At 65.0% G+C, this 16,888-nt stretch overlaps 2 protein-coding genes across 3 annotated transcripts in view; one reads left to right on the plus strand and one right to left on the minus strand.

Moving 5' to 3' along the window:
* Positions 1–15,528, plus strand: part of PDE6B (phosphodiesterase 6B) — a 42,898-nt gene extending 27,370 nt beyond the window's left edge. For both annotated transcript variants that reach the window (XM_070067931.1, XM_070067932.1), the window contains exons 4-22: positions 114–254; positions 333–407; positions 1,267–1,331; positions 1,976–2,042; positions 2,303–2,350; positions 2,932–3,081; positions 3,414–3,557; positions 4,034–4,099; positions 4,877–5,023; positions 8,048–8,155; positions 8,393–8,502; positions 8,649–8,736; positions 9,137–9,237; positions 9,432–9,539; positions 10,101–10,164; positions 10,290–10,364; positions 11,171–11,254; positions 14,563–14,719; positions 15,194–15,528. In XM_070067931.1, the coding sequence (XP_069924032.1) occupies positions 114–254; positions 333–407; positions 1,267–1,331; positions 1,976–2,042; positions 2,303–2,350; positions 2,932–3,081; positions 3,414–3,557; positions 4,034–4,099; positions 4,877–5,023; positions 8,048–8,155; positions 8,393–8,502; positions 8,649–8,736; positions 9,137–9,237; positions 9,432–9,539; positions 10,101–10,164; positions 10,290–10,364; positions 11,171–11,254; positions 14,563–14,719; positions 15,194–15,255 (1,860 nt within the window). In that variant the 3' untranslated portion in view covers positions 15,256–15,528. The remainder of the gene's footprint in view (positions 1–113; positions 255–332; positions 408–1,266; positions 1,332–1,975; positions 2,043–2,302; positions 2,351–2,931; positions 3,082–3,413; positions 3,558–4,033; positions 4,100–4,876; positions 5,024–8,047; positions 8,156–8,392; positions 8,503–8,648; positions 8,737–9,136; positions 9,238–9,431; positions 9,540–10,100; positions 10,165–10,289; positions 10,365–11,170; positions 11,255–14,562; positions 14,720–15,193) is intronic.
* A 115-nt stretch (positions 15,529–15,643) lies between these two features.
* Positions 15,644–16,511, minus strand: ATP5ME (ATP synthase membrane subunit e). Its single transcript, XM_051828023.2, has 4 exons — positions 16,358–16,511; positions 16,016–16,070; positions 15,828–15,926; positions 15,644–15,722 (listed from the first exon to the last, which is right to left on the minus strand). Exons 1-4 carry the CDS (start codon positions 16,391–16,393, stop codon positions 15,697–15,699), a joined length of 216 nt encoding a protein of 71 aa, XP_051683983.1. The 5' UTR covers positions 16,394–16,511; the 3' UTR covers positions 15,644–15,696.
* Between the last annotated feature and the right edge of the window lie 377 nt (positions 16,512–16,888).

Below are 16,888 nucleotides of genomic sequence, written 5' to 3' on the forward strand. Positions count from 1 at the left end.
TCAGGTGGGGGAGGGGCGGTGCCTCTGCTGCAGGTGCTGTGTCAGGTGGGGGAGGGGCGGTGTCTCTGCTGCAGGTGTTGTGTCAGGTGGGGCGGGCGGTGCCTTTGCTGCAGGTGCTGCTGTGGTCGGCCAACAAGGTGTTTGAGGAGCTGACAGACATCGAGAGGCAGTTCCACAAGGCCTTCTACACAGTACGGGCTTATCTCAACTGTGACCGCTATTCTGTGGGCCTCCTGGACATGACCAAGGAAAAGGTGAGGCCTGGGCCCCCCACCCGGCCTGGCCCGGCTTCCGGGTGGACAGCTCACCTTGCTCTCCTCTCTTCTGCCCAGGAATTCTTTGACGTCTGGCCTGTGCTGATGGGGGAGGCCCAGCCCTACTCGGGCCCACGCACACCCGACGGCCGGGTGAGTGGAGCAGGGAGCGGCCAGGCCCTGCGACACGTGGCTCCTCAGCCCCAGGGTGGGAGGACCTGGGGAAGGGGGCCAGGGGACCGGAACAGCCCTGAGTGTCTGTTGGCCACTGGCCTTGCTCCCTGGTGTGCTCCAGAGGTGGGGGTAGCCTCAGCTGGCCAAGGCTGGCATCTATTCCCATTGGCTGAGCCCCTGCTTCCCTAAACCACGGGAACATCTTCACACATGTACCCAGGCTGCACATGTGAGCATGCACACGTATGGAGTGCTGAGGGGCACACAGAGAAGACAGCTCTCAATCTGTGTGCATGGTCCTGAGGACAAGTGACATTCCACCTGTGTACACATGCTTGCATAAAACATGCATGCATACCAGAGGTGTGTGTTGGTGTGTACACTGTGTGACTGTGTGGGTGTGGTTGCATGTGTGAGTGCGCCTGGTGTGTGTGACTGTGTGTGTGTCTCCTGCGAGTATCTGGCTGTGTGTGATTGTCCATGTTTGATGGGTATGTGGGCCCTTGTGTGTGTCACCTGCAAATATGTTTGATGCTGTGTGGTTGTGTGTGCATGGTTGGCTGTGTGTGCACATGTGGATTGCCTGTGTGTGGTTGTATGTGACTGCAAGTGTGTCATGTGTGTGCATGCTTGTGTGTGGTGTGTAACCATGTGCATAGTGTGTGTGACCATGTATGCAAGTGTGCCTGAGTGTGGCAGAGTGCAGGTGTGACCTGTGCACGTGTGTGTGTGTGTGTGTGTCTGGGACAGGGCCCTGGTGTCTGCTCACCTCTCAGGGAGAGATCCCATGGAGGAGCTGGGCTAGGAGCCCCCACACCTGATGTGCTTTGCTTCTCAGGAAATTGTCTTCTACAAGGTCATCGACTACATCCTCCATGGCAAGGAGGACATCAAGGTCATCCCGTAAGTGTCAGCTTCACAGGAAGCGCACCGTGTGGCCCAGCCCGTGGTGCCAGCTGCCGTGGGCACAGTGCAGCAGGGCTGGAGACCGTGAGGAGGGTCCTGGGGAGCTGAGGAAGTGTGACCAGCCCCAGGCACTGCGCACATGCGGAGTGGGTGTCCAGAGGGGTCAGTAGACCTGGGGTCCCCATCTGGGCTCAGCCAGCCCAGCCCCGCCAGCTGGAGGCTCCAGAAGCAGGGAAGGGGTCAATTGAGAGAGCCTGGGGGGAGAGTGTCGCCGGCCCCACCCAGAAGCTGCATGGCCAGGCCCCAGATAGGCACTAGGGTCCAGGTGCCAGTACAGGCACGGGTCAGGGCTGGACAGCAGCGCTGGCCACCAGCCTGAGTTCCGGGAGGCAGGCTGGAGCCAGGCGGCCCCCTCTTTAGAAGGACAGAGTGGGCAGAGGGAACAGGTTAGCATAGCCCTCCCCCGCAAACCTCCCACCCATGCCTCCTCTCCCTCCCTCCAGTCCTCATCAGCTCCCACCACCCACCAACCTCTCCTGCCTTCCCCTGCACCTGCTTGAGCTCAGAGAGGGAGGAGACCCGAGGATGCGCACCCCTGCCCACCCAGGTGTCCATCCTCTGACTCTCTGTTCTCTCCCCAGCACACCCCCAGCCGATCACTGGGCCCTGGCCAGTGGCCTTCCAACCTACGTGGCGGAAAGTGGCTTTGTGAGTCCTGTGCCGTCTGGGGCCCCCAAGTCCCTGCCCTGGGCCTCAACCAGCCCTCGGCTCTGCCTAGGGCCATCCTGTGTCTGCCAGGCCCCAGCCCTGACCCAAAGCCAGCCCTCGGCTCTGCCTAGGGCCATCCTGTGTCTGCCAGGCCCCAGCCCTGACCCAAAGCCAGCCCTCGGCTCTGCCTCACCAGGAGCCCACCCCTTGTCAGAACCATGCTGCCCGTGCTGTCGCTGAGGCTGCTTGCTGTCTTCCAGATCTGTAACATCATGAACACCTCCGCGGACGAGATGTTCAAGTTCCAGGTACTGCGCTGCTCACCGACAAACTGGACTCCACTCGGGGCAGAACACGCTGTCTGCCGCTTAAGCGGCAGCCTCCACCTCAGAGGCTGGCAGCAGCCGGGGGAGCTCCGCGCTGTGTCAGCGGGCCTCGGCGGCTCCTGGCTGACCTCGCTGACTCAGCTCACCTGCTCTCGGCTGAGCTCGGCGGGGCCAGGCAGGGCCTCGGCACAGGTTGGCGTCTGCTCCACCACCCTCCGCTGGGAACACCTACATGGGGGGACGGGGTGTCTCTCCTGGGGCAGAAGGGTTCGGAGGGCCTCCCGCAGGAACCGGCCCATTAAGGCCCCAGGACAGAGTGGAAATACGAGACCCCGAGTCGAGCAAGCATCGCAACAGAACATGGCTGAGGCCTGCGCCCCAGGAAGCCAGCCTCGTGGGAAATGTCCCCAGTCCTCCAGGGAGACAACCATGAGGGAGAGCATTCATGCGGCACTCACACGCAAGGAGGGCTGCCCAGGCTGGACCGACAGCCTGACCTCGGCGTGAGGGCTGTGCTGCCAGGGTGGGACCCGGGCCACTCAGCTCTGGACGCCGCTCCACAGGACGGGCCCCTGGACGACTCTGGCTGGGTCATCAAGAACGTGCTGTCCATGCCCATCGTCAACAAGAAAGAGGAGATCGTGGGGGTGGCTACGTTTTACAACAGGAAGGACGGGAAGCCCTTTGACGAGCAGGATGAGGTTATCATGGAGGTAAACACCTGCCCTGGTGTGGACAGCTCCCTGCCTCGGACCCGGGGCTAGGCCGTGCCTCCTAGGCACCCTGGGGACCTGTCCCAGCACTTGCTGCCCCTGGGAGCCGCGGGTGTGGCTTGGGGGGGGGGGGCGGACATGACGAGCAGGATGAGGTTATCATGGAGGTAAACACCTGCTCGGGGGGTGGCTCGGAGTGGGGGGGGTGGGGGTGGACACAGCTCCCTGCCTCGAACTCGGGACTGGGCCATCCTGGGCACCCTGGGGATGTCCCAGCACTTGCTGCCCCTGGGAGCCCTGGGCGTGGCACACAGGACATGCTCGTCCCCCAGTCCCTGACGCAGTTTCTGGGCTGGTCAGTGCTGAACACGGACACGTATGACAAGATGAACAAACTGGAGAACCGCAAGGACATCGCGCAGGACATGGTCCTCTACCACGTGCGATGTGACAAGGACGAGATCCAGGCGATCCTGGTACTGTGCCTGCGTCCGCGGGCCCCTCCCCTGCCCGCGGTCCTTCCCAGAGCCTCGTGTCCCTCCAGGCTCACGTGATCCCTGTGGGGTTTCTGAGGACTGTGCCAGAAAGCCAGGGCCATGCGGGAAGTGAGCTGCAGCACCCACTTCTCTCTCATGTCTGCGCTAAAGGCTACCTGGGCCTGCCCAAGTGCTGCTGCCCACAGCTCTCAGATGGACCATCCACATGCTCACGAGGGCGCGGGGGACGCGGCTCCTCCATGTCACCACAGGAGGATGCAGGGGACGTGGCTCCTCCGTGTCACCATGGGTGTGCAGGGGACGTGGCTCCTCTGTGTCACCACAGGAGGATGCAGGGGACGTGGCTCCTCTGTGTCACCCTGAGGGTAGGGGACGTGGCTCCTCCGTGTCACCCTGAGGGTGGGGGCACAGTCCCTTGGCCTTACACATGTATGCTGTATGCTGCTCCCTTCCAGCCAACCAGAGACCGTCTGGGGAAGGAGCCCGCAGACTGTGAGGAGGATGAACTGGGCCTCATCCTGGTGAGTCCCCCTTCCTGTCCCTGGGCTGCAAACTAGCCTCCTGGTGGTGGAGGGGGGGAGAGTCCTGTGCTGCCCCCTGCCGCCTGCTGGCCATGTGCTGTGTCCACCCTCGTCGGCCTGCTGTGTCTACGTAACTTGGGCTTTGAGTCTGGCCAGTGTGTGAGTTGTCCAGCTAGAGTGGAAGTGACATGTGCTCTTCCAGAACCATCCGTGTCGTCATCTCTGTTTGTCCTGTTATCCTCACTATGGGAGAGGCCAGGACTCATGACACCCAGTACATATGTGTCTGTTTGCATGTGTCGCATACACACGTGTGTCACCCATGCAATATCACCACTGTGTCTGCCGTGTGATTTAGCCAGAGCCACCCCCGGGGCTCGGACAGGGAGCTGCTACTCTGTGATCATTTGCACACATTTGGGGTGTGAGACTGCACTTCTGTGCCTGCGTGTGCACACGTGTGCCTGAGCCATGTGTGCCTTGCCCATGTGTACTTGTTCACATGTGTGCCTGAGTCCACGTGTACCTGTGCACCGTCCTGTGCATAGATTTGTGCCAAGTTCCCTGACGTTTTGGTGAGGACACAGTGGGAAGGGAGGAGGGGACGAGCCGGGCCAGCAGAGGACGCGTGTGCTGGGCTGTGGACTGGAGTGGCCAGCAGGGCAGGAATCTCTAGAGGCAGCCACAGTGTCCGGGCTGGACAGCAGGCTCAGGGAAGAGACACGTGACAAGTGGAGCTGCGGGGCACCTGCCCTCAGCCCACGATCCTCCTCACAGAAGGAAGAGCTGCCAGGACCCAGCAAGTTCGACATCTACGAGTTCCACTTCTCCGACCTGGAGTGCACCGAGCTGGAGCTGGTCAAATGTGGCATCCAGATGTACTATGAGCTGGGCGTGGTCCGCAAGTTCCAGATCCCCCAGGAGGTAAAGGGGCGGGGCCAGAGTCCCGGCCCCCAGAGGTGGGAGGGGCGTGGTCCGCAAGTTCCAGATCCCCCAGGAGGTAAAGGGGCGGGGCCAGAGTCCCGGCCCCCAGAGGTGGGAGGGGCGTGGTCCGCAAGTTCCAGATCCCCCAGGAGGTAAAGGGGCGGGGCCAGAGTCCCGGCCCCCAGAGGTGGGAGGGGCGTGGTCAGGTCCCAGCCTCCAGGAGGTAAAGGGGAGGGGCCAGAGTCCCGGCCCCCAGAGGTGGGAGGGGCGTGGTCAGGTCCCAGCCTCCAGGAGGTAAAGGGGCGGGGCCGGAGTCCCGGCCCCCAGAGGTGGGAGGGGCGTGGTCAGGTCCCAGCCTCCAGGAGGTAAAGGGGAGGGGCCAGAGTCCCGGCCCCCAGAGGTGGGAGGGGCGTGGTCCGCAAGTTCCAGATCCCCCAGGAGGTAAAGGGGCGGGGCCAGAGTCCCGGCCCCCAGAGGTGGGAGGGGCGTGGTCAGGTCCCAGCCTCCAGGAGGTAAAGGGGAGGGGCCAGAGTCCCGGCCCCCAGAGGTGGGAGGGGCGTGGTCCGCAAGTTCCAGATCCCCCAGGAGGTAAAGGGGCGGGGCCAGAGTCCCGGCCCCCAGAGGTGGGAGGGGCGTGGTCAGGTCCCAGCCTCCAGGAGGTAAAGGGGAGGGGCCAGAGTCCCGGCCCCCAGAGGTGGGAGGGGCGTGGTCCGCAAGTTCCAGATCCCCCAGGAGGTAAAGGGGCGGGGCCAGAGTCCCGGCCCCCAGAGGTGGGAGGGGCGTGGTCCGCAAGTTCCAGATCCCCCAGGAGGTAAAGGGGCGGGGCCAGAGTCCCGGCCCCCAGAGGTGGGAGGGGCGTGGTCAGGTCCCAGCCTCCAGGAGGTAAAGGGGCGGGGCCAGAGTCCCGGCCCCCAGAGGTGGGAGGGGCGTGGTCCGCAAGTTCCAGATCCCCCAGGAGGTAAAGGGGCGGGGCCAGAGTCCCGGCCCCCAGAGGTGGGAGGGGCGTGGTCCGCAAGTTCCAGATCCCCCAGGAGGTAAAGGGGCGGGGCCAGAGTCCCGGCCCCCAGAGGTGGGAGGGGCGTGGTCAGGTCCCAGCCTCCAGGAGGTAAAGGGGAGGGGCCAGAGTCCCGGCCCCCAGAGGTGGGAGGGGCGTGGTCAGGTCCCAGCCTCCAGGAGGTAAAGGGGCGGGGCCAGAGTCCTGACCCCCAGAGGTGGGAGGGGCGTGGTCCGCAAGTTCCAGATCCCCCAGGAGGTAAAGGGGCGGGGCCAGAGTCCCGGCCCCCAGAGGTGGGAGGGGCGTGGTCAGGTCCCAGCCTCCAGGAGGTAAAGGGGCGGGGCCAGAGTCCCGGCCCCCAGAGGTGGGAGGGGCGTGGTCAGGTCCCAGCCTCCAGGAGGTAAAGGGGAGGGGCCAGAGTCCCGGCCCCCAGAGGTGGGAGGGGCGTGGTCAGGTCCCAGCCTCCAGGAGGTAAAGGGGCGGGGCCAGAGTCCCGACCCCCAGAGGTGGGAGGGGCGTGGTCAGGTCCCAGCCTCCAGGAGGTAAAGGGGAGGGGCCAGAGTCCCGACCCCCAGAGGTGGGAGGGGCGTGGTCAGGTCCCAGCCTCCAGGAGGTAAAGGGGAGGGGCCGGAGTCCCGACCCCCAGAGGTGGGAGGGGCGTGGTCAGGTCCCAGCCTCCAGGAGGTAAAGGGGAGGGGCCGGAGTCCCGACCCCCAGAGGTGGGAGGGGCGTGGTCAGGTCCCAGCCTCCAGGAGGTAAAGGGGAGGGGCCAGAGTCCCGACCCCCAGAGGTGGGAGGGGCGTGGTCAGGTCCCAGCCTCCAGGAGGTAAAGGGGAGGGGCCAGAGTCCCGACCCCCAGAGGTGGGAGGGGCGTGGTCAGGTTCCCAGCTTCCAGGAGGTAAAGGGGAGGGATCAGAGTCCCGACCCCCAGAGGTGGGAGGGGCGTGGTCCACAAGTTCCAGATCCCCTAGGAGGTGGGAGGGGCATGGTTGGGGGGGTGTCTCAGAGCCCCAGGAGGTGGGAGGGGCATGGTTGGGGGGTGTCTCAGAGCCCCAGGAGGTGGGAGGGGCATGGTTGGGGGGTGTCTCAGAGCCCCAGGAGGTGGGAGGGGCATGGTTGGGGGGTGTCTCAGAGCCCCAGGAGGTGTGAGGGGCGTGGTCAGGTTCCCAGCCTCCAGGAGGTAGAAGTGGAGGCGTCAGGGTCCCGACCCCCAGAGGTGGGAGGGGCGTGGTCCGCAAGTTCCAGATCCCCTAGGAGGTGGGAGGGGCGTGGTTGGGGGGGTGTCTCAGAGCCCCAGGAGGTGGGAGGGGCATGGTTGAGGGGTGTCTCAGAGCCCCAGGAGGTGTGAAGGGCATGGTTGGGTGCGTGTCTCAGAGCCCCAGGAGGTGGGAGGGGCATGGTCAGGGTCCCAACTCCCAGAGGTGGGAGGGGCGTGGCTGGGGAGGGGGTGTCTCAGCACCCCAGGAGGTGAAGGGGACATGGCTGGAGGCTCCAGGTTCCACAAGAAGGTTTTGGGGCAAACACAGCAAGTCTGTCTGGAGTGAACGCCAGGTGGGTAGAGGAGGGAAGACGGGGTAGCAGGAGTGGAAATTTTCCGAGGGGCCCGTCAGGAGGTCCCTGTGAGGCGGACTCCAGGTGGCAGTAGAGCCCCAGGCCTGGCAGGTGGGCTTCCTTGCTCTGCCCCCCAGCCCCTGCCCAGGTTTTCTCCGCCTGCTCCCACAGCTCCGAGCTCAGAGAGGACACCACACAGTGAAGGACATTTTGCTAAACACAAAGAGGAAACAGTACACATGCACAAGTTAGCAGAATGAGAGAAAAGTCTGTTTTCTGACCCTGAATGTTGCACTGGACATAGCTGAGGCCCCCGCTGCCCACACCTGTCTCCCAGCCTTGCCCAGGACGGCTATCCTGTCCCAGTGGGGCTGCTCTTGGCTCCTGCCCGGCCCAGGCCTCTTGCACCCCTCCACGACCCGCTCCCCTAGGGCTGGTGACAGGGTGGGGCTGGGCCCAGAGCCTGTGTGCTCCCCCAGGTCCTGGTGCGGTTCCTGTTCTCCGTCAGCAAAGCCTATCGCAGGATCACCTACCACAACTGGCGCCACGGCTTCAACGTGGCCCAGACCATGTTCACGCTGCTCATGGTGGGTATGCGGGCAAGCAGATGGGGACCCCGAGTCAGACCCAGACCTGCAGTGGGGGGGGGGCAGGTGCAGCACAGGGACCTCCACGGGCAGACGGGGGCCCCAGTCTCACTCGGGCCTTTGGTGGGGGGTGGAGGCAGGGGCCTCTGTCCGGTTCATCCCCACCCACACTGTGGTGGACAGGCAGGGGCCCAGCTCCCCCTCCTCACGTCCCCGTGTGCTGCCCCCACCCCTCAGACGGGCAAGCTAAAGAGCTACTACACTGACCTGGAGGCCTTCGCCATGGTGACAGCCGGCCTGTGCCATGACATCGACCACCGCGGCACCAACAACCTGTACCAGATGAAGTAGGCCCCTGGCTGGGTGGGCTGGGAGTCACCACACCCTGAGGGGGACCTGACTTGCTGCCGATGGCCATACAGCACCCAGGGAGGGCTGGAGCCGGCAGTCCCGGCCGCTCCTCCAAGCTCGTTTTCCATGGCACGTGTGGCAGGTCCCAGAACCCCTTGGCCAAGCTCCACGGCTCCTCGATCCTGGAACGGCACCACCTGGAGTTTGGGAAGTTCCTTCTGTCCGAGGAGGTCTGTGTCTTCACTTCCGGCCATCAGGGTCTGCATGGCCCTGGCCAAGGGAGACCCCAGGGCTCCGTGTGAGGATGAGGCCAGCGGCTAGCTGTGCCCCTCGTGGGGAGGCAGTGGCCTGAGACCACCGGTGCAGGGTGGGCAGCGGGTGTCCTATAGAGCCGGCCCTCCTCGGCCCTGCCCCTGGCAGGGCAGTCACCAGGTCAGGACCCAGAGGCAGCAGAGGGCACCCGGTGGCTGCTGTGGTGAAGAGGCCACGCAGGGTGCAGGCCCGACCCAGGGTCCTGCAGCACGTGTGGGGACAGAACCCGGGGGCAGATCGGGGTCCGCCCAAGCGCCAGGACCGGTCACGGGGACAGTGGGGGCGCCGGCTGCCCCGGCTGACGCCAGCCTCTCGTAGAGCCTCAACATCTACCAGAACCTGAACCGGCGGCAGCACGAGCACGTGATCCACCTCATGGACATCGCCATCATCGCCACCGACCTGGCGCTCTACTTCAAGTGCGCGCCCCTCCCTGCAGGGGCGGGGCCGTGCTGGGGGAGGGGTCACGCTAGTGGCGGGTGGGGGTGATGCCCCGGGCTTTGGAGGCTCTGGGGTCCCTGCGGGGGGCGGGGCGGGACCCCCGGGGTGACTCCAGCCTCGGCTCCCCGCCTCTCCGCCCCCTCCCCTCTCCCCGCCCCGGCTGCGGGCCCAGGAAGAGGACAATGTTCCAGAAGATCGTGGACGAGTCTAAGAACTACGAGGACAAGAAGAGCTGGGTGGAGTACCTGTCGCTGGAGACCACGCGGAAGGAGATCGTCATGTGAGCCACATGGGTCCGCCGCGGTGTCCGGGGACTGGGAGCCGCCGGGAGGGGTCCCCCGCGGCATCCGGGGGGCAGGAGCCGCCGGGAGGGGGTCCGCCGCGGTGTCCGGGGACTGGGAGCCGCCGGGAGGGGGTCCCCCGCGGCATCCGGGGGGCAGGAGCCGCCGGGAGGGGGTCCCCCGCGGCGTCCGGGGGGCAGGAGCAGCCGGGAGGTGTCCCCCGCGGTGTCCGGGGGGGCCAGGAGCCGCCGGGAGGGGTCCCCCGCGGTGTCCGGGGGGGCAGGAGCCGCCGGGAGGGGGTCCCCCGCGGCGTCCGGGGAGCCAGGAGCAGCCGGGAGGGGTCCCCCGCGGCGTCCGGGGGGGCCAGGAGCCGCCGGGAGGGGGTCCCCCGCGGTGTCCGGGGGGGCAGGAGCAGCCGGGAGGGGTCCCCCGCAGCGTCCGGGGGGGCAGGAGCAGCCGGGAGGGGGTCCCCCGCGGTGTCCCGGGAGCAGCCGCCTGCCGTCACGCGTCTGACTTCCCTGCCGCCGCCTCGCTGAGTGTGGGCTCTGCTGTGCTCGCAGGGCCATGATGATGACGGCCTGTGACCTGTCCGCCATCACCAAGCCCTGGGAAGTCCAGAGCAAGGTCAGGACCCCACGTGGGCGGCAGGGCGGTGGTGTTGCGGGTGCCCCCCACCCCAGCCCGACCTGGAGGGGTTGGGCAGGGCAGGGCCGGTGCGGAGGGCTTGGCTGTCCCCCATCTGTCCCCAGGTGGCTCTTCTGGTCGCTGCTGAGTTCTGGGAACAAGGAGACTTGGAAAGGACCGTCCTGGACCAGCAGCCCATTGTGAGTGCTGCAGCTTCTGCCCCGGCCGGGCACTCGGCCTCCACCGGGTCCCTCGGAGCCTCTGACCCTGGCTCCCCGGCCTTGGGTCCAAACCTCACTTCTGGGCGAAGCTGTGGGCAATGCAGGGCTGGGTGATGAATGACGTGGGAGATGCGAGTTGTGGAAAGTGGGGGAGCAGGGACTGCAGCTCCACGCCAGAGCCGCACAGGCCAGCAGAGGGCCTGGCACCCGGCTCTGGGCCGGGCACAAGGCAGCACAGCCTGACCCAGCCCCACATGTGCCAAAGGAAAGGGCTTTGCCTCCCAAGGGCAATGTCGAGGGCCAGAGGCCAGATGCAGGCTGGGCAGCGAAGGGGGCGTGACCAGCTGGGGTGGAGGGGTAGGCAGCCCAGCTCACCCCATCTCTGGCCCCTGGAGCCCTCATATACACATCCCTGGCACCAGGGCACCGTTCATCCGCAGCAAAGACAGCTCCTCAGCTCTGTGGGCTTGTGCAGGCGAGGGCCTGGCCAGCCGGGTGACCGTGCCCCCACCTAGAGCTGAGCACAGTGCCCCGGGGCTCAGGGCACCTGGGACGGAGCCCCCCTTGGACAGCTGACCACAGGGAGGCGGTGTCCTGGCTCTTGGCATCTGAGGACCAGTGCCTGTTGGGGCAGGCGGGGTCCCCTAGGCGAGGTTCCAGCTTCACCCTTGGGCTCTGGTCATGTGCCTCCGTGATCATCAGAGCTGTAGTCAGGGGCCAAGCAAGGTCCCCCAGGACCCAAGGACGTGGCTGTCTGGTCACCTGCCTCTGCTTCCCCTCAAAAGCCCATGATGGACCGGAACAAGGCGGCCGAGCTCCCCAAGCTGCAAGTCGGCTTCATCGACTTTGTGTGCACGTTTGTATACAAGGTACGCAGAGCTGGCTGGGGCAGGGAGGGGCTGTGGGGTCCTCAGGGCAGGGGGGCACAGAGGTGGGCTCCACCCACATCTGAAGCAGGGCTGAGGGGGGCACAGAGGTGGGCTCTACCCACATCTGAAGCAGGGCTGAGGGGGGCCCAGAGGTGGGCTCCACCCACATCTGAAGTAGGACTGAGGGGGGCACAGAGGTGGGCTCCACCCACATCTGAAGCAGGGCTGAGGGGGGCACAGAGGTGGGCTCCACCCACATCTGAAGCAGGGCTTGTGGGGAGCAATCCGGACTGGACTGAGTTACTGGAATTAAGACTTATTCTATGCATCTGCTCTCCCACAATATGGCGCTGGGAGAGAAGTAAACAGCTTCTGCACAGCTGCCTCCAGTTCAACCAATAAACTGTAGGACTTGCTACTGATTGGAGGAGAGCAGCATACTCGGCGTGTGGGCAGCCGAGTTAGGATTGGCGGAGGAGGACTATAAAGGAGGAGAGAGACGGCATGCACCAGGAACATCTAAGGGGAACATCTGAGGGAACACCTGTGCAGCCCCCCAGAAAGCCGGCCGGCGGTGTGCCGCTCCCCTGCAGAAGTGGGGAATGTGGCCAGGGGGAACCGCCCTTCCACGGAGGTGGAAGGGATAGTAGCCAACCCGGGAAGAACCAGCAGCAAACCCGGGGAGGGCCAAGCAGACCAAAGAACAGCGCAGGGTCCTGTGTCGTTCCTCCACGAAGAGGGGGAGCGACATAATGGTGCCGTGACTCGGATAGGAAACCTAGGACGGATAGGAAACTTAGGAGGGAAGAAACGGGAAGAACTGGGAAAATATCGGAGAGAGAGACTAGCAAACAGTCTAGGGAAAATATCGGAGAGAGAGACTAGCAAACAGCCTAGGGAAAAGCCGGACGAAAGAGGTGCCGGAGGAAGCTGTTGAAAGCCTAGGCATAGATTCAGATACGGACTACAGGGGGAAGCTGGGAGAAATCTCTAAGGTCGAAAGCGAAAGTGAAAGCTAGAACAAACAGACTCGGATGCGGACTGTGGGGAGAGGCCAGGAGAAATGAGGGAGGAATATTGTTGGAGGAAAGCTTGGGGAAACATACCGGGTAGAGAAAAATGTTAGGGAAATTGAAGCCGCGGGGGGCAGGCCAAGGCGGAGACGAAAGCCACTTTGGGATTCTCAAGTTAGCCCGGGAATAGGGGGCGAAAAGTTAAAACCAGAAGCGGAAACGTAAGCCTGGTTGGGATCCGTCTGATTAGCCCGGGGAGCAAAGGACGGGAAGCCAGATCGTGGGGCGGAAACGTGAGCTGGGTTGAATTCGCCAGGCTAGCCCGGGGAACTTAGATTGAATGCTAGTGGCGGACACGTAAGCTACGCTGTGTGACTCGTGGAGGCTGCCGCGCGCAGACAGAGCGTGCGGGGCTCAAGTACATAGGGAACGCGGGGCTAGCGCAGAGACCGCGGAGTGTGCGCACAAAGCCGAGCCGCGCAGATGAGAGAGGCGCGGGCTGAAGCGGCTCAGAGCCGGAAAGCTGCCGAGAAGCAGCCTCGGGGCGGGCGCAGCCGGGAAGCCGCGGGGATAAGAGAAACAGAAGTTTAAAAGTAAAATGAGAGAAATAGGAATGCTGGAAGATAGAAGTAAAATGGGAGAAATAGGAATGCCCGGAGATAGAGAAAGAGAGAAATAGAAAGGCCTCCCCTCAACATGGCAATGAGAAAGCTTGGATTCGGTCTGCCTGATTAAGTGAGGCGATGAGCACCTGCGGCGGCTAGCAGCTTATGCGCCGCAGGTCACCGAAGACAGGCACGAATTAACATCAGTAAGGCCTCCCCACAATACAACAATTAGGAGGCTTGGATTCGGTCTGCCTGATTAAGGCGGTAAGCGCCAGCAGGCGGCTCGACCAGAGTGTGAGCCGCAGGTCACCGAACACAGGCACGCATCAGCGCCTAAAAACCTCCTCACAACATGGCGAAGAGAGGGCCCGGATTCGGTTTGCCTGATTGATAGGACTTGTAAGAACCTGTAGCAACTCTAGCAAGTAGAGCAGAGTGTGTGCCGCGGGACACCGAAGACAGGCGCGTATCAACGCCAAAAATAAAAAGAAAGGGGGATCTGTGGGGAGCAATCCGGACTGGACTGAGTTACTGGAATTAAGACTTATTCTATGCATCTGCTCTCCCACAATATGGCGCTGGGAGAGAAGTAAACAGCTTCTGCACAGCTGCCTCCAGTTCAACCAATAAACTGTAGGACTTGCTACTGATTGGAGGAGAGCAGCGTACTCGGCGTGTGGGCAGCCGAGTTAGGATTGGCGGAGGAGGACTATAAAGGAGGAGAGAGACGGCATGCACCAGGAACATCTAAGGGGAACATCTGAGGGAACACCTGTGCAGCCCCCCAGAGAGCCGGCCGGCGGTGTGCCGCTCCCCTGCAGAAGTGGGGAATGTGGCCAGGGGGAACCGCCCTTCCACGGAGGTGGAAGGGATAGTAGCCAACCCGGGAAGGACCAGCAGCAAACCCGGGGAGGGCCGAGCAGACGAAAGAACAGCGCAGGGTCCTGTGTCGTTCCTCCACGAAGAGGGGGAGCGACAGGGCTGAGGGGGGACAGAGGTGGGCTCCACCCACATCTGAAGTAGGACTGAGGGGGGCACAGAGGTGGGCTCCACCCACATCTGAAGCAGGGCTGAGGGGGGCACAGAGGTGGGCTCCACCCACATCTGAAGTAGGATCTAGGGGGGACTGAGGTGGGCTCCACCCACATCTGAAGCAGGGCTGAGGGGGGCCAAAGCCTGCTAGGTTCGTACTCCATCCTCCTCAACACACGTTCACATGTGATGTGACGTATGCAGCCATGAAGCCCGTACCTGTGATGCATACACGCATGTGTGCATACATGTAAAGTGTAGTCGTGGTTTGTGCGAGTACAGGCAGCCACCTGCACAGCTGGTATGTGCAGATCACATGCTCATGTGATGCGTGTACACGTGCAGTGCTGAGTCACGTACGTGTGATGTGGGTGTGTGTGCACATGTGATGCGTGCAGGTGTGGCATGTGGGGTGGGCTCCTCCGCCACATGCCATCTCCTGTCAGGGGACGCTGGGCGTCCTGCCCAGCCCTGCCTGCAGTAACCGTGTCCCGCAGAGCTTCCTCTCACACAAACCGACCGTCCCGCTCACTGCCCCTCCCTCGCCGACAGCTCTGTCCAGAGGGAGGCCCGGCAGTGGGCCAGGCCGGACAGGCCTGCAAGGGTTTGGGCTGGGAAGGCTGTGGCCTCCTGGTGATCGCTCCACCCCCTCCAGGAGTTCTCGCGGTTCCACGAGGAGATCCTGCCTATGTTTGACCGACTGCAGAACAACAGGAAGGAGTGGAAGGCGCTGGCGGACGAGTACGAGGCCAAAGTGAAGGCCCTGGAGGAAGAGAAGAAGAAGGAGGAGGACCGGGTGGCCCCCAAGAAAGGTCCGGGCTCCCTGAGGCCCTGGGTGGATGTGGGGACCCTCCAAGGGGCTCCAGTGAGCCCCGCAGAGGACGTATGGAAGGCCGGCCCCGCAGGGCAGAGCAGCCCTCATGGGCACTGCCAGTCCTTGCAGGGACTCAGGGAGGACGCAGCCCCAGGGAGTGGACACAGCCCAACCAGCACTTGCACTACTCCTGGCCATCAGTTCTCACCAACACTGAGGAAAAGCCCTGCGCCTCCCAGAACCCAAGCCGCAAACCCGAGGGGCACGGGAGCCCTGGCCAGGGGGGCGACTCCCCTAGACAACAGGGCCAAGACTAAGGCAGGCCCAGCCCCGGCTAATCGGCTCATCGGCTCCGGCCAGCCGCCATGCTCCGCCCTCTCTCCTGCAGAGACCGCAGAGGTCACTCCAGCAGTAGGGAAGTGGGGGCAGTGGCCTGCGTGGCCCCCGCTCACGGCCTCCCCTCCTCTTGCAGGTGGCACAGAGATCTGCAACGGGGGCCCGGCCCCCAAGTCTTCCACCTGCTGCATCCTCTGAGCCGCGCCCGGGACCTGGCCTGGGACCTGCAGAGCCCCCAGCTCCGTGTCTGGCCGTCTGGTGTCAGGTTAGGACGCCAGAGGAAGCAGCGTTGAACTGCTCCAAGATTTGTGTTTTCACAAACCTAAGCCAGATGTGACTTGTAAAGTGGACGCAGCCGCGGGAGGCCCGGAAGGGCCTGCACCTGTCCGAGTGCGCGCAGGAGGCCGGCGCACGGAGGCCGCCTCTCTGGGCGTAGACCAAGCAGATCCAGAATAAAGTCAGAGAAACCGAGCTGCTGTCTCCGTGCGCGGTACCGGGTGCGGGAGGGCCCCGGGACGGCGCCACGCGGGAGACTGGAGGCCGCTCCCCGCCCGCCCCAGGCCGCGCAGGAAGGAGGGAGCCAGGCTCGCACCGCACATTCGCTTTATTCCCGCAACGCAGCTCGGCTCCAGGAGACGCTCACTTGAGGATGCTGTCGTCCTCGGCTGCGGGAGGAAGGCCGCAGTTAGGGCGCCCTCGGGAGCGCTTCCCACCCCCAGCCGAGGGCCAGCCGCCCCGCGCCCCCACCCCGGGACCGCGCGGCGCGGTACCTTCCGCCCGCTCCCTCGCGATGCGCTTCAGCTCATCCTGCTTCTGCTTCTCCGCCGCCGCCAGCCGCCTCTCCTCCTCTGCGCGGGGCTTCAGGTAACCTGGAGGGACGGCGGGGGCTCCGGTGAGGCCGCAGAGGGGGCGCCAGGGGCCCGCGCCCGCCCTCCCGCCCCGCACGCCGGTCACTCACTGTGTCGCTTGGCTCCGTAGGCCACGCCGAGAAACAGCGCGGAGTAGCGGCCGAGCTGCGGGAGAGGGCGTCGGGAGGACTCGCACCGCGGGGCCGGGGGTGGGGCGCGGGGACACGGGGGGCGCGGAGGGCACGGGGCCGGGGACGCGAAGAGACACGGGGAGCGCGGGGGACACGATGGGTGCGATGGGACCCCGGGGGTGCGGAGGGCACGGGGTCGGGGGGTCCAGGGTCCTGAGGCCAGGGGACCGGGCAAGGGCATGGGGTCGGGGATCACGGAGTGCGGGAGTCGCAGCCCGCAGGATCGGGGTCCGCAGGCGGCGGCCGCAAAGCTCGGTTCACCTTGATGAGCGGAGAGACCTGCACCGGCGGCACCATCTTGTCCGTGACCTCGCACCGGAAGCACAGCCCCTCGACGGAAGTCACGCGGAGGGCTGTGGGTGGACAGGCGCATGCGCCACAGTGGAAGACGGGGGAGGGGGCGGCCACCCCAGGGATGACGTCAGGGGTGCGGTGCATGCGCAGAAGGGCTTCGATTACGCACGCGCGGCGGCCAGGCCCAGGTGTGGGCGTGTGGAGTGGCAACCCGGGCTGCACCTGTCCGCGTACCCGCTGCGTGCGAGTCACGGCACGAGCGGCGAAGACGCCCCACGGTCTGCTGGGGGGTCCCGGGGTCCGGGCGGGAGGCCCACCCGCCGTGTGTGCGCCCGGCCGGGCGAGGGGACTACGGTCTCCCCGGGGAAGCCGCCCGTCTGTGCCACCCGCGGTCGTCCCCGCACCCGCGGCGGGGCCCCGCGCTGCCCGGCCCGTCCACGGGACCTGGTGAATACGAATCAGCCCCGGAGCGCCGCGGGTGCCCCGCCGTCCGCGGCG

This window comes from Oryctolagus cuniculus, chromosome 2, assembly GCF_964237555.1.
Source record: "Oryctolagus cuniculus chromosome 2, mOryCun1.1, whole genome shotgun sequence".
Classification (NCBI taxonomy): Eukaryota; Metazoa; Chordata; class Mammalia; order Lagomorpha; family Leporidae; genus Oryctolagus; species Oryctolagus cuniculus.

Coding starts and splice junctions, on each gene's coding strand:
- ATP5ME (XM_051828023.2), bottom strand. CDS start 16,393: ATGGTGCCGCCGGTGCAGGTCTCTCCGCTCATCAAG. Junction 16,071..16,357: donor AGGTCTCTCCGCTCATCAAG/GTGAACCGAGCT, acceptor CCTCTCCCGCAG/CTCGGCCGCTACTCCGCGCT. Junction 15,723..15,827: donor CGCGAGGGAGCGGGCGGAAG/GTACCGCGCCGC, acceptor TTCCTCCCGCAG/CCGAGGACGACAGCATCCTC.